This window comes from Vigna unguiculata, chromosome 10, assembly GCF_037176805.1.
Source record: "Vigna unguiculata cultivar grain cowpea cultivar isolate G323 ecotype 2 chromosome 10, ASM3717680v1, whole genome shotgun sequence".
NCBI classification, from domain to species: Eukaryota; Viridiplantae; Streptophyta; class Magnoliopsida; order Fabales; family Fabaceae; genus Vigna; species Vigna unguiculata.
Genome location: NC_140801.1, coordinates 47,332,972 through 47,349,916, shown reverse-complemented (window position 1 = coordinate 47,349,916; position 16,945 = coordinate 47,332,972). Strand labels below are relative to the sequence as shown.

General features: G+C 33.4%; 2 protein-coding genes across 2 annotated transcripts; one reads left to right on the top strand and one right to left on the bottom strand.

Annotated features, from left to right (window-relative positions):
- Window positions 1-3,272: 3,272 nt before the first annotated feature.
- On the bottom strand, window positions 3,273-5,711 carry LOC114167400 (Pentatricopeptide repeat (PPR-like) superfamily protein). Its single transcript, XM_028052488.2, has one exon. The coding sequence runs from the start codon at window positions 5,357-5,359 to the stop codon at window positions 3,434-3,436; it is 1,926 nt and encodes a 641-aa protein (XP_027908289.2). The 5' UTR covers window positions 5,360-5,711; the 3' UTR covers window positions 3,273-3,433.
- A 5,789-nt stretch (window positions 5,712-11,500) lies between these two features.
- Window positions 11,501-14,661, top strand: RLK4 (receptor-like protein kinase 4). The gene has a single exon (XM_028052219.2). The coding sequence runs from the start codon at window positions 11,679-11,681 to the stop codon at window positions 14,172-14,174; it is 2,496 nt and encodes an 831-aa protein (XP_027908020.2). The 5' UTR covers window positions 11,501-11,678; the 3' UTR covers window positions 14,175-14,661.
- The last annotated feature ends 2,284 nt before the right edge of the window (window positions 14,662-16,945 follow it).

The window sequence follows — 16,945 nt, the reverse complement described above, 5'->3', positions numbered from 1 at the left end:
AAGCCCAAATTTAAAAAAGTCAAATCCATTATTCATAATTTTTTTTCTCACCTTTTATATAAATCTAATCACACTCATCTTCTTCGTTCATATTCATCTTCTTCATTCTCATGTACAAATCTTCTCTCACTCATATATTTCTTCCACACTCATTTCTTTTATCAACATTCATCTCATTCATTTACACTCATTTTTTTTATCCACACACATATTTTTCATCTACATCTTTTTTTCTCATTTCATTCATCAACATTCATCTTGTTCATTTACATTTATCTCCTTAATCCATTATAATCATTTATGTATTTATTTTATTTATATTATTTAACCATAGATGTGTTGTACAATTTCTTTTTCAAGTTATTGTTATTTGTGTTAGTTAAACCCACTGGCGGAACTTGCTCGATATTTATGGGGGTGCCAAAATATACTTAAAATTTATATATTTAATTATGGATCCGTAAGATTATTTAACTTAATAATAATTGAATCAATACTAAAATTTTTAGTTATATTTTGTTTTTAATGTAAATAATCATATCGTCAGCAAAAAAAATTCATATTCCGTATTATTTTGCAGTCTTATTTTGATAATTTTCATTGTAGAAAATTATCTTTTTGATATAGTTATAGAAACAAGAAGAGTTAAAATAAGACGAGACAGATTAAAAAATCAATGAAATAGATGTAATTGACTTCCTATTTTTGTCAAAGATTTTTTTTATTTTCTTCCTCACAGTAGCTTCCATTTTATCACTTTTAAATAATTAATTTATTCTTTTATTTCTTCATCAATATACTTATGTTTTAAAAAAAAATACTAAAAGATAATTTATCATAATCTAAATAAAAATTGTGATATGTAATTAATAAAAGAAAAATATATGATAATCAAGTCACAATTAAAAACCAGTTATTTAAAAACACTTAGTGCATTGCTTTTTCTTGATATTTATAAAAATGAATATACCAAATGCTCGTGAGATAAAAAATAATATTAATTATTAAACTAATATTTCACTATCAATTGAGAAAAAAAGAATTACTTTTCTCTTCAATAATAGAAGAAAGCATACAAAAATGAGAGCACAAAATAATGAATTTGTGTTGAACTTTCTTTTTTTCTTCATAAACAAAAAAAAAAACAAAACAAGTAAAAGTCTATAGTGGATACAATATGTGAGAAACTCAAAAAACAGTGAGAGACAAAATAAAAAATATCTTAATAAATTTATTTATTTTTTATTAAATTTAATTTTATGTTTTATTATTTATTAACATTAAATGTTATATTTTATAAAATAAATAAAAAGATACCTATTTTAATATTTATCAATTCCTAATATATATTTTTATTATTTAAAAAATTTCAAAACATTAAATTTCTTATACATAATTTAAAAAATTAAAAACAAAAAAAAATCATATAATATAAATAAAAAAAAAAATCAAAAACGTTGGGGGGGCCACGGCTCCCCCCATCCCTTCCTAGGTCCGCCACTGGTTAAACCAATGCTAAATTAAAATAAATTAAAAAAATAGTGATAAACCAGCATCAACTAAGTCGACACTAATTATAGTTGATATTTAAAAGTCGATGCTAATAAATTAACGTCACATAATAAATTAGTGTCGTATACACGTGTGACTCAAAGTCGATACTAATAACTATTTAGCATTAGTTTTTTACCTACGCTAAATACCCATTTTCTTGTAATGGTTGAATATTGTATGATATTGCCAATTGAATGATTTTATGTGATTAATAAAAAAATTAAGGACAAGAATATTAGTGTGGTTAAATTGGATAATAATACTATATTTTGAACTAAAATGTTTCTATTGTGGCTTGTAAGAAAGATAAAAACACCAATTAGAGTTAATAGATCAAAATGATATATCTATCAAGTCTTCTAAATTATGCATATTTACTAGATGAGCTAGTCAATCACTGAGTGAAAATGAAAAACTTAAAACCCAAATAGCTCAAGTTGTTTTACTTGTGGGGCGAGTTTGTGAGAAAGGTTCCCAAGGGTTTTGGCCGTTGGAAGAAGCAAAAGTTTACCAAACAAGCCTTTAAATGAGTAAGTTCTATATACACGTTCCAATTTCAAAATCAATTCCAATGTGATTACAATGTTTTTGTGGTTACAAACTTCAACTCAACCTTAAACGATAATCTTAAGGAAAAATCTATTTCCAAAGGATGTGATTAGACTTATATTAAGTTGTCAATTTAGAATATCCTCATCTATTATTTGTGCTATTTAATGTTTGAGTCAGATTAATTTAATTTAATTACAAGTGGTTAATTTTATGACCTAACTTAGTTCTTTATGGGCCATGAATTAAACGGACAGGCCCACAAGTTCTTTCCTTTTTAATGGAAAATAATTGTTCTTCACATCACAATAAACATGCAATGAATTGATATTTTTTTTCTCTCTAAATGTAAATGAACATAATGCTTATAGAAAATTTTAAGTGGATTAAAAATAGGACTAGTGTAGATCTCAAATGTAAAGAAAAAAATAGAAATGATAAAAATTTTATAGAAGATTTTTCTTTTCAAGCAGAATGAAGAAAGTTCAAAAGATATAAACTTTATGCAGATACAGTGGGTTGACTGAATGATTATTTCATTCCATAACGCATTCAAACCTGACGAACACAAAGTTTCTACTCATTACAAAATGTTGAACTCAGAAATCGTTGAAAATTGCATAAGTGATTGGACTAATATTTTTGTAAATTAAAATGTCATCGATGAATGAAATTTTGAGTACATGACTTTAAAACCCAATCAACGATCCAATCCAAAAGTTCTCATTAGTCCGCCACTGTATAGAGTCAACACGTAAGTTAAAGTTGTGTTCTTGTTGAAGTTTTGTTTCAATAGCCTATGCTAATCTTTAATATAATTTTTTGTCACACATATTATGGAAATAAAATTTCAATTTTAATTAAAGAATAACACTAAAACCACCAAACCAATTTTATGTAAATTTTGTCCAATTGGATAACTATTTTAAACAAGAAACATATTTAACGACTTTTTTTCAAAAAATAGTCCCGGTAACTTTAGTTAATTTTCATAGGTTTGAATTTTTAACCGTCAACTTGCTTTGCCCAGCCTATCTAGCTTGTCAAACCGGTGGCCAAAGACTGCCTAGTTTGCTGATTTTATTTTTAATTTTTTTATGTTTAAAAATTAAAAATAATTAAAAGAATATCTATATTATATAAACAAATTTTATAAATAAAAAAAAAAGTGATAGACTAGTCCGCCAGTTATTCTAAAACGAGACGAGTTGCAATATCTAATCCGTTTTTCAGTAATGGATTAACCTAACCTACCTATCTTTTGACGAGCTAAAACAAGTCAAACCGACGTGTTTTACCACCCGTGTTACATCATAAAGTCATGTATCCTTCAGAAATTCATACCACTTTTTTCCTTCATTGGCCAAAGTAGCATTTTCAACGTAGCATACATTTCTAAGGCTTTAGGGTGTGTCTTATCATTGGATACAAACGAATGAACTTGATTACCAATTTCAATCCAGCTGCAACCAGGGACTCTTGCATCACCCTTGTTCCCCATCATTCCACGAACTCTTTCTACATCACACCAATGTCTATGGGAAGCATAAATGTTAGACATGACTGCATAGTTTACACTCTTCTCTGGTTCTATGATGAAGAGCTTTTCTGCAGCCCACTTAGCCAGTCCTATATTTGCATGGACATTGCAGGATCCAATAAATGCTCCCAATGTATTTGATTCAGCTTCCATTGGCAGTGACCTTAAGAATTCAAAAGCCTCATTTATAAGACCGTATCTCCCAAGAAGATCAACAAGGCAGGTATAATGCCCTGATTCAGGAACAATCTGATATACACTTGTCATCAAGTTAAAGTAGTGAAGTCCCTCAACCACAAGCCCAGAATGAGAACAAGCAGAGAGAACACCAAGAAAAGAAATTTGATCCGGAATTACTCCACAAGATAGCATCTTCTCAAATGTTTCAGTTGCTTCTTTGGCAAGACCATGGAATGCATATGCACTTATGAATGAACTCCACGTAACAAGGTCAGGTTCTGCAGCTAATCTGAAGCATTTACATGCATTACTTATGCTACCACACTTGGAGTACGCACTGATCAGAGAATTAGCAACAGATACAAATTCTTGAAATGAGGATTTCACTGCAAAAGCATGGAGTAGCATTGTTTCAGTAATGGCACAAGCATAGCCACATGAACTAATAGTGCTGGAAATAGTTAGTTCATCAGGGGAAAACCCTTCGTGCAGCATCTCTTTCAGGAGCTTCATGACCTCCTTCCCTTCTCCACAATTCCCACACCCAACGATAATGGCGTTCCAAGCCACAATATTTCTAATCGCCACCCTATCAAACAGTTTGTGTGCGTCAGTTATATTTTGATTTTTCGCATACATGTTAATCAATGCAGTAGCTACTAACACATCTGAATCCAATGATTGTTTCAGAATGTGGCCATGAAGCTTCCTTCCAAAATCATAATAGTCCAAAGTATCACATACAGTAAGGACACTGCTAAAAGTGAACTCATCTCCATTTGCACCGTCTGATCGCATCAAGTTGAATATTCCCAGAGCCTCTTCCGGTGAACGATTCAAGGCATAGCAAGAAATCATCACATTCCACATAACCAAATCTCTTTGAGAAACAGCATGAAAAACCATCCTTGCGCTCCTAACCAAGCCACATTTAGCATATAAATCAACAAGAACACTTCCGACAAAACAATCCAAATCAAGTCTCAGTTTCACTGCAAAACAATGCAACTGGAAACCCACATCAATATCACGAAACTTTACACAAACACCAATGAGACCATTCAAAGTTGTACTGTCCGGAACCACCATTTCCAACAACATCCTTTTGAAATAAGAAAAACAGAGATGTGCATATTCAATTGCACTGCCACATCCAAGAATGCCCCGAATTAGAATGTTCCACGAAACCACATTTCTAATAGGCAATTCCTCAAACAGTTTCTGTGCATCTTTAGTTTCCTTACACGTTAGATAAACAATCAAAATCTGATTTTGCAGGGACAGTACATGGGAAAATCCAAACTTTATCAAATGGGCATGCAACTGTTTTCCTTCAGCAAAAAGGGCCCATTTGGCCGAGACTTTGAGGGCATTGGCACAAAATAAATGAACAGTGCGAGGGTCCCTTAACTGGGTTTCATCAGGAAATGGCATAAAAATTCTTAGTTTGCTCCATGAATGGGTGCACTGAGTGGCAAATGAATAAGCAGTTGAAGGGAAACGAAGCTGCTTTTTGAAATGGAATTTGCAGAGCATGGGATTAGAGGCAAAACACAGTTGCACTTGGAATTGTCATGTCAAAGATTTGGCTCAAGGTTTAACAGTTGATGACATGATTTTGTATCATTTTCTCCAAATTTGGAGTTTGGCTCAAACATCACAAAATTACATGAAAAAAAAAATAAAGAAGAAATTAGATGTTGAGTTCTTTTTCTTCCATGGATTGTTCAGTAATATTGTGAATTTCCCTACTCTTTCAAATTTGTTGGCAATCATAACATATCATACAAGAAAATTGTTCTGAACAAAAGTGTAATGGATAATGGCAGAACTAGATGATCCATCATTGCAGTAGTAAATGTTAGGGAGTGATTGGTTTAATGAGATTTGCATTTTTTACATTTTTAAAGTTGAAACTTTTATTAAAAAAGGTGGTGTACTCTTGTTAAGAAAACAAAAACCAAATTGGTTAAGAATGAAAAAGGAAAAGACAAAAAGGAAGTAGTGATGGTTAAAAATAAACCTCATGATGATGTTTTAATTGATTGATAAGCATGCCCAGTAACAGCAAATTTTCTTCTTTCAGGAGCTTGTTATCATTAAAACCAATTTTCCTTAATAAAAATATTGGAATAAAAAATGAAGAGTAAAATTCAAAAGTCCTTTCCTAATAAAAACCTTTCAATGACTTTGTGGTGTGGGGATGCCAAAAACAAAAGTGTATAGTCACAAAGTCAAAACCTGAATTGATTGATTTCTTTACCAAAAGAAACCTACAATCTATGAATGGGTCTCACAGAGTAGTTGGTGAAGTTGGACTTTGGTGACTAAAACTTTTACACCTTGTTGAAATTGCAAACGAAATTAATTTTAGAAAAAAAAATTATAATTATCTTTTGCTATAATGTTAAAAAAAATATTAGAACTTTTAAAATTTGAAAGAGCTCAGATTAAAAACCCATAAATTAAATTGAACTAATAGGATAAAACTTTAACTTAAATAGAAAAATATTTAATTTTGTAAACTGAAAAGTTGCATAATAGATAGATAGTGCAATGCAATCTTTTGGTACCAAGAATATTTCATATGTGAAAAGGTCCCGAAGCTACAAGGTCACTTTGTGGGGTTCATTAAAGCTAAAACTGTAACATGCTACCACTGCCACATTCTATTCTGAATTATAAAATTAAGTGATAAAAATTAAAAAGAAATATGAAAGAGGCGGTGAGTTGACAAAAGTTACTACATTTTAATTTTTAAGTGGCATAAAAAAATTATTTTATTTTGTCTTGTTATTCCTTTACTCTATACTTAAATCCTAAATTAGTTATTTTATACCTTCATTTAATATTAATTAATTGTTATAGCTTTTAGATAGTTTAGACAATAATTATACTTTTTTATCTATTAAAAGTTTAATTTTAATATCTTTATTTGATATAAGTTTTAGTTGTATATTTATTTAGTTTATTTTAATTTTAAACTAATTTAATATAAAACAAAAAATAAAATTATTATTTTATTTTTTGTGTTGAGTAATACGTCTATTTATATGATTTTAAGTTGTACAAGTCATTTGTTTTGCTCTGGGGTTTCTCTTGGTCATCGATAGATATATGTTAAAGATATTCCAATTTTAAAGTCCATACAAAAATGATAAGTTAAAATAATAAAGGTTGTAATTAATAGAAGATAAAAATTTCTGTCACCACACTTTTAGTCTGTCTTTATAATTTTTTTATGGATTCTTAATTATGACTTATTCACGAATCAATCACTTTTAATCTTAATTATTGACGTGTTTACGTTAATTAAATATTTTAAGTAATTTTTATATATATGATTCGGTCGACGATTATTAAATAATCTGACCAGACATTTTATATAAAAAAATAAGATGAAATTTTATAAATAATCTAATTAATCTCGTTCGACACAATTGTACAACCCATCTTGTAAATTTCAGTTAAATTAGATAATCTAACTAATCTCATTCGACACAATTGTAAACTTATAAATTTCAATTAAATTTACAAAATCTGAAAAAGTGAAAAAACATTACTCGATAATATTTTTGAAAACCTTATTCAAAATAATCTCCACTAAACCTATTAGTTACTGTTGAATTAACCGACATGTCCATACACTAAACATTATTTTATAAAATTTGTTTTGAAAATTTTATTTATGCTAGCTAACTTGCAAAGCCACGTGTCAATCACCATATCGATCGGACAAACAAAACTAAACCACAAGTTAAACGTAGAATGAATCAGCCAAACCTATTTTTTTGTGAACTAAATTATGATCACAGAATATTATCATCCTACTACTTAGCTATGTTTAGATTTGTTATTTTGCTAATTAATTTTAATAATGTCTCAAAAATAGTTTCTTTTCCGAAAGTTGCACACTACAGTGATTTACACTTTTCGTGTAAGAACTTTTTGGTTTGGTTGGCTCTCACGTGCTCCTCATTTTCTTCACTGTTCCCATATTTTAATAATGGTCCCCTTTATCTTTGCGTCCTAATTTTTTTTCTTACTTATAAATAAATGCGACAAGATATTTTCACTTCATAAAAGAAATATAATATTTTTCCTCAAAAGTCTTTCCTTTTTCTAATTATTTTTACATTTCCTTAGTTGAAAACAGATAACTTGATGAGTGGACTTCAGAGCATTTGTCAGCCACCACCCTTTCACTCTCCACTTTGTCTTCTACCAAATTACTCTCAATCTTTCACTTTCACTTCCCCTTTATATATATATATATATATATATATATATATATATATATATATATATATATATATATATATATATATATATATATATATATATTTTTTTTTTTTCTTTTTTTTGTACGGCCCGTTTTATTTTTTGTTTTTTTTAAAAGGTTGTCCCAAGCGGTTGGGCCTAAGGGTTGGCCTAAGAAGGGGCAAAAGGAGACCCTAAGTCTGTCTTCACACTTTCATTTCTCTTGCCCTTCAGATTTTCACAACCGTCAAATCCTTTCTCTCTCTCGCAACAGGAACCTCTGCTAGAGTTTGATACCAGCCCTTGGACAAGACAACTCTAAGCTCCACTCTACTCCATGTAAGTAAATCTCGAGCCCGTACTTCTCCCTCTCTAGGCACCCTTTCTCTTGTTGATCATAGTAGGGACTTTGTAGTGGTCTCGTTCCTAATTTGCTCCCCTTCGTTTTCAGCCCTTTGGCTCTTTCTTAGGACTGTGGTGTTCTCTGTGTGCGTGTCGGAACTTCCCGCGAGCCCATTTCCAAGTAAGGGAAGCTAGACCTTACCACATTTTATTCGGTAGAATCTGTCTGTTTGATGAGCATGTGATGGTTGGACGGTCTGTGCGTAATTTTAATCGGTTGAAAATGCTTGTTGGACTGTGTGGATGCTTGTGGGTGTTGTCGCTCGAAGGAACAGTGGCGGACACTGGTTTTCTCGCCCAGGCGAGCTTGCCTCGCCCAGGCGAGTTTAGCAGAGGCTCGCTCAGGACCTGTTGCTCTATCTCTCGCTTAGACGAGAGGTTTTTATTTTTGAGCGAGAAGTGGTCTCGCCTAGGCGAGAAGGGACTCGCCTGAGCGAGACCTCGCAGAGTCCGCTCTTCCCTTTTCGCGATCTTGCCTAGGCGAGAGGGGTTCCGCCTGAGGGAGCCCTGCTTGCTTGAGCGAGGCAGCGGGTAGGGTTGGATGTCATTGTTGAATGGGGTACTAATGTGTGATTGCTTGTTTGATCTAAATGCTTTGCCTTGTGGGTTGAGGGATGATGCCATGATTTATATGTGAGTTCGAGATGGAACTGATATGTTGCTTTATTGGGTATGAATTGGAAGGAATGAGTTGCATGATTTGTTGCTTATGCATGATATTAATGTTATGGAAATTCTTGATTTGATGGGTGGGACATGTATAAAGTATGAGTAGGGCATAATTCCATGACTCTTGTAGCAAGAGATCTTGGTGGCGCCTAATCTGTGAGACGTAATTTCATGGGCCCTCTCAAGGGGAGTTTCATGGTGGTGCCTCGACGAAAGGACGTAATTCCACGGGGGGTCGTGGTGGTGCCTCAAGGCCAGGACATAATTCCACGTAGGCCACGTGGTGGTGCCTCTTGTAAGGGTATAATTCCGCGAAGGCCTCGCGGTGACGCCTCACTGCTAGGACATAATTCCACTACCACGTGGTGGTGCCTCATAAGCTTATCCGGATAGTCAAGTCTTGGTGTTTTATATGGATTGATACCTCACATGTGGATGTTTGTTATGTATGTTTGAATATTTAAATTGTATATTGAGTGTGTGATATGATGATTCTTCGTTAGCTTACCCTTTCGCTTGCTTGTGTGTCATGTGTGGTTTCCTCCCTTGCGATGATCATCAACCTTGTTGATGTGAGCAAATGTGAGACCTTCTGGCAGTGGTATTAATGGAGATGTTGCGGTTTGATGAATCTTAGACGTCTATCGGGCTCATTTGGGAGACCCATAACTTTTGGGAGTTTAGTAGTGCTAGTCCTCTCGTACTTGACGAGACCTTGTACCTTGTGTAGGCCGTGTGGGGCCCTTTTCCCTTTCTTGTTATGTTGGGATACTGTGTATTTCATTTTTCAATTTTTTCGCACTCTCTGAATGATGTTACATGCGACGTTTTATTTAAATAGATTTATCCATTTATTTGGGACGTTACATATATATCTTTCACTTTCACTTCCCCTATATATACATATGGTTTAAAATGTTTTTGTCTCTCAAGTTTCAGTAAATTTTAAAATTAGTTCTTCTTCGAAATTTTATACCAATTTAGTCTTTCATCTTTAGAAATGTATGGATTTAGTTTGTTTTACCAAATTTTGTTAAGTTTATTTGACATTTTAAACGCATTTTATGATAATATTTGAGTTAACATTGAAGCAAAAATGTGTCAAACGGTGTAAATAATTCAAATACTATCATGAAATATGCTTGAAACGTCAAATAAAATTAACAAAATTTAATTAAAAGGACTAAATTGACACATTTTTTAAGATAAAGATTAAATTGGTCAAAATTTTTGAAAAATAAGTAATTTTAAATTTCATTAAAATTTGAAAAAAAAAACATATTTAACCCATAAATATATATACACATCTTATTAATATTATAATAAATAAATAAATAAATATAATGCATACTCCAACTTTTTAAATTCTTTTGAGAATAGAGGCGAAACATCATTGTTTAAATAAAATACTCAAGTATATGAAACATTTCATCAGGAAGTATCTAAATTACTGAAATTTTACTCAATAATATGTTTGAGACAACTTATAATTAATCAAAATCCTTTAAATTAACCTTACTATAAGTTAACTTCTAGAAACTTTTTCATAAGTTGAATTGAACTTATAAACAATTTTTTTCTTAAAATTTGTTATAAAATAATCTTCACAAATATATCGTTTCCACTGATAGAAAAATATCACTATTCATATATAAAAAAGTACCCCTTTGAGCATATGTAGGAAGCAATATACTTTTGAAGCTCTTAAATCTATGTCATTAAACTATTGGTCATTTTTGGGTAAAATTCTCTTTCGATACTATATACGCCATAAAGAGTTTATATAATTTCAAATTATTCTACGTCAATCAGTTAAAAGGTTTGGCTTTAAAAAATAACAAAGCAAATTTAATTACTATATATTAAACTAAAACAGACATCACATCATATCAAGATAGTAATTATTACTAAACCATCCCAATAAGGTAAAGTGTTACACAAAAGTATTGGTTACCAAAAAAACAGCTAAATTGTTGATAAAAAAATATTAGTTATCAATTGGAGCCAAAAGCAATCGTTTTAATGTTCCTATGAATCATGATGACATAATGTTTCTTTTTTAGACATTGTTGTTTTCATTCCTCCCATATATGAGATGAATTTGAATATTATTTTCCTCTATAATATGGGAAATGTTTGTCTCTATTTCCAGCAACATATTTTTTATTTATTTTGTCATTTAATAATTATTATTTAACGATTTTTATTTATATTTTTATAACATTTTATAATCATAATTTTCTATTTTTACATATTTTATGGATTCGTTAGTAGGTGAAGCAGGGTTGATGACAGAGCATAGAGTGAAAGAGCGAAAAAGCAGAAAGGATAATTTGGACATTAAAAAAGAAAAAAAAAAACAGAGACCAGAGACCAGAGCTCGAGAATTTAGAGAACCAAAAAACCAAAGTGTCAACGAGAACACGAACACAAACAGAAACATAAACATAGTGTATCTCCGAACACTCTTCTTCTTCTTCTTCTACATGCAATTCCACTTCCTTAACATAACAAATCAAAGACAATGTTCCTCTTTTTCCTTCTCTTCATTCTCGTTCTCCACACTTCCTCCTCCGCCGCCACCATCATTCTCCAAGGCAACGCCACTCTGCAAAGCCCCAACAACACTTTCCAACTTGGCTTCTTCAATTTCTTCCCAGGCCCGGGCCCAGGCCCCCCGAAATTCTACCTCGCCATCCGTCGCACCTCTTTGCCCAGCCCAAACACCATCTGGGTCGCCAACCGCCCCAACCCCTCCCCCTCCCAAGCCGCTTCATCCCTTCAACTCACCCCAACCGGTCAGTTACTCCTAACCCACTTCAACACCACTCTCTGGACCGCCGCGGCCGCCGCCACCACCACCACCAACCTCACCCTCAAGCTTCTCGATTCCGGAAACCTCGTCCTCCTCACTTCCGACGGCGTCGTTTCATGGCAGAGCTTCGATTCCCCCTCGGACACGTGGCTCCCCGGCATGAACCTCACGCGCTTCAACTCCCTCACCTCTTGGCGCACGGAGACGGACCCTTCCCCGGGGCTTTACACCCTGCGGTTGAAACCATCCTTCTACGGCGAGTTCGAGCTCGTCTTCAACGACACCGTTTCGTACTGGTCCACCGGGAACTGGAGCAATGGGACATTCCTCAACATCCCCGAGATGACCGTCCCCTACCTCTACGCCTTCCATTTCGCCGCGCCGTTCTCCCCCGCCGCGGCCTTCGGTTTCTCCGAACGCGCCATCGAGACGAGCTTCCGACCGCCGACGATGTTCCGCCTGGAGCCCTTCGGGCAGGTCAAGCAGTACTCGTGGAACAGCCAGTCGGGGTCCTGGCAGATGTTTTGGTTCAAGCCGGAGAATGTGTGCCAGGTTCGGGGACTCTGCGGGGGGTTCGGGGTTTGCACTGGGGAGACATCAAAACTGTGTGAGTGTGTGAGCGGGTTTGAGCCATTGGATGGTCATGGGTGGGGTTCTGGCGATTACTCTCAAGGTTGTCACCGTGTGGGCGCGGGGTGTGATGGGGGTGATGGGTTTGAAGATCTCGGTCCTGTGAGGTTTGGATTCGGTAATGTGAGTTTGGATAAGGGGAAAGCTAGAAGCTTTTGCGAGCGCGAGTGTTTACGCGATTGTGGGTGCGTTGGGTTGAGTTTCGACGAACAGAGTATGTTATGCAGAAAATTTTATGGGTCACTTTCGGATTTTCAGAATTTAACCGCCGATGGTGAGAGTGAGGTTTTGCATGTTAGGGTTCCGAGAGGGGGATCTGGGAGGAAGGGGTTTGATTGGAAGGTTTTGAGTGGGGTTGTTATTGGGTCGGTTGCGGTTCTGGGGGTGGTGGTGGTGACATTGTTGGTGATGGTGAAAAAGAGGGTTGGGGGGAAGAAATTGGAAGAGGAGGATGAAGATGGGTTTGTGGGTGTGTTGAATTTGCGCGTGTTTTCTTACAAGGAACTTCAGTTAGCGACACGGGGGTTTTCAGAGAAGATCGGGCACGGAGGGTTCGGAACCGTGTTTCAGGGGGAGTTGAGCGATGCTTCAGTTGTGGCGGTGAAGAGGTTGGAGAGGCCAGGGAGTGGGGAGAAGGAGTTCAGAGCTGAGGTCTCCACAATCGGGAACATTCAACACGTGAATCTCGTGCGTCTCAGAGGGTTCTGCTCTGAGAATTCTCACCGGCTTCTGGTTTATGAGTATATGCAGAACGGTGCTCTCAGTGTTTATCTGAGGAAGGAAGGGCCTAGTCTGAGTTGGGATGTTAGGTTCAGAGTGGCCCTTGGCACTGCTAAGGGAATTGCTTATTTACACGAGGAATGCAGGTGTTGCATCATACATTGTGATATCAAGCCAGAGAACATTCTTCTGGATGGTGATTTCACTGCGAAGGTTTCTGATTTTGGGTTAGCGAAGCTGATTGGGAGGGACTTCAGTAGGGTGTTGGCGACTATGAGGGGAACGTGGGGGTATGTTGCACCGGAGTGGATTTCCGGTGTGGCAATTACAACCAAGGCAGATGTTTACAGCTACGGAATGACAATGCTGGAGCTGATCGGCGGTCGGAGGAACGTGGAGGCGCTGCCGTCTGCGGGGGGTGGAGAGAGTGGTGGTGAAAGTGGGGGGAAGTGGTTCTTCCCGCCGTGGGCGGCGCAGCAGATAATAGAGGGAAATTTTGGTGAAGTGGTTGATAAGAGACTTGGTAATGTGTATAACGTTGAGGAGGCTAGAAGGGTTGGTTTGGTGGCAGTTTGGTGCATTCAAGATGATGAAGCAATGAGACCTACAATGGGTATGGTGGTGAAGATGTTGGAGGGGTTGGTGGAGGTGAGTGTTCCTCCACCACCAAAGTTGCTTCAAGCGCTGGTTACTGGGGATTCGTTTCATGGGGTGAAGGGTAATTCAGGCAATGGTGTTTCTACTGGTGGAAGCTTATCAGATGGTAACTTACAAGTTTCAACTGCTGATTCTGAATCCTACACAGGGAATGTTTTTTCTCCATTAGATGTGAATACCAATGTCAGTGTTCGATAACAAAGTTCTGCCATTTTCCAAGATGGGGAAAAAATGGAGCATCTGATATATGGTGGTGCATGAGTTGTAGTTTAACTTGAATGTTTTCAGTGCTATCTGCAAAATTCTCTTGCTTTCAGTGCTCACAGATTTTAAGTCTTTAATGATAGGAGGAAGTTGAGCATGAACAGATTCTGAATGAGGAAGAGGAACTGGTAGTGCTGGTAGCTTTGAAACATTAATTACATGTGAAGATGATGAAGAATCTGACTGTGAAATTTAAGGCTAATTCAGTACCTTATCTCCAAGAAATTCTGAACTGTCAAAATCAAAAGAATTTGGTGCATTAGTGACTGAAGAAGAGAAGGACTGTGTTAGTGAAATCATATTTTAAACTTCAACAATGTGAGATTTTCCATGCTTCAGTTGAGGTATCTTCGGAAACTATTCTTTGATGTATTTACTTTTAATTTTAATGCAGAACATGATGATGTTGAGAATCCTAAAATTCTGACAAAATTTGAACAGACAAATTTTAATTTTGCATCTAACTTAAAAGAAACGTATTTAATCCTACCGTTAGAAAGAGCTTAGTATAAATGTTTAAAAATGGGTGAAAACTCATTGTTCGATAGCTCTTTGTCAGAAGATAATACAAATTCATTTTCAATGAGCAGAGCATTTAAAAGTTCATTGTATTAGTGGGCTCATTCATTGGGAGTCTTTAAGGGAATCCACGAGCATCGGTATAATATCATCATAGAAAATAAATTTTAAATTTAACTTAATTTTTTAAAATTAAAGATATAAAATGTACTGTTCTGACCGTCCAGGTGATTCATACAATTTTTGGACGGAGGTTTATTTGATACTAATTAATATTTTATTAAGATATTTGTTAATAGTTAATATTTTATTAAGATATTTTTTATACGAAAAATATTTTGATCAATCATTTATTATATCTATAACTGATTTACCTTTAAATAAGAGATTGAGATTAACCTAGGAGGAATTATTTTTTGCTAGCCTCAATGTACTTTTTATTTTCGCTAAATGAGAAAATTTCTTAAAATTTTTATTTTGGTAAAGGATATTCAATTTTTCACTGAACATAAAATAAAGTTTATATTCTAATTTTATTATACTATATCTCTGTTTCAAGCGTAATCATTAGGTGAATGTAAAGATTAAAAATCTCAAAATATGTTATGATCATAATATTTTGGGTAAATATGTTTTTAGATTTTCAATTTTTAGCAAATATTAAAATTAATTTCTTTTTAAAATTTTAGTTTAATTTAGTCTTTTAACTTTAGAAAGATATCAATTTAGTGTTTTTTTTAATTAAATCATATTAAATTTAGTACATATTTTAAACGTGTTTCATAATAGTATTTATGTTTGTATATACTTTTTATACAATGTCAATTGAGAAATATGTTTTAAATGTTAAATAAAATTTACAAAATTTAATTAAAATAATCAAATTCACACCCTTTTAAAAATATAGAACTAAATTAATCCATAATTTTGAAAAAAAAAATAATTTTTACTAAAAAATCATGGGATAAAAACACATTTAATTCTATAATTTTATTAGTCTCGTGGCTTTGAAGTCAAAGTGACTATTTGTATGCTTCAAACTTTTGACCTACAAATTGAACATACTACTAGTTGGTGACAGCTAACATTGATATAAAAGTCTTTCTTAAGTTGTTTACCAGACACTAATTTTTTTTTTTTCCTTTGATGTTACAGACTATAATTTGACCAGCCAATTGATTTGTTAATACGTTTTATAATTAATAGCCTGGTTAATTCATAACTGATATTTTTTCTTATTAGTAAGGGTAAACTATTAAAAAAATAGTTTTTGACAAAAGAAATTGACGAACTTTCTATAAATAAAATTAAAATATATTTATTTTTTTATTTTTTAATTAAAATAAAGTAATAAAGCAGTATGTTTTACTTAAATAAGTAGTTTATCGAACTTTGTCAGAAAAAAACTTCATTAAAATATCATTTTCCTAAACTATTTATCGATTCAAATCTTTTTACAAATTTGGGTATTTTTAATTGATTTTATTAATTTTTATATTTATTAAATATATAAAAATTTATATTATTGTTTTAATTGATTTATTATTGTTTAATTTTTCTATTAACCGAATAATCTAACATCATTTTACTAACTTCTATATATTTATATGTATTAAGAGACGTGAGATTTCGCAATTAGTATAAAATAATATTACGGTGAATGTAAAATAACAAATAAATTTTATTACTTTAATTAAAAAATGTTGAATATCAATAGGGATTAGGGATGACAACTGGTCGGGTCGGATACGGATAGTGCTTACCCGTAACCCGACCTGCCAAAAGAAAATCTGTTTGTTACCCGTCTATTTACCCGTCGGGTATTCGTTTAAAAAATATCTGTGGATATTTTTAAACCTACGGGTACCCATGGATATCCGATACTTGCAAATATTTAAAAAAATATGTATTTTTATAAGCTTTTTAATATAAAATTATAAAAATAAAATATAAATTAAATTATAATTATAATTATAATTAAATTTGACATAATAAAATATACTGTTAATTTTAATTTTAATTAAATTTAACTTAATAAAATATAAATTAAATTTTAATTTTAATTTTTTGCGGATAACGGGTACCCATATGATACCCATACTCAACCTTTTTATAAACGGATATTAAAATACCCACTATCCGTTACCCACGGATAATAAATACCTACGGGTAGTAACTATTCATCG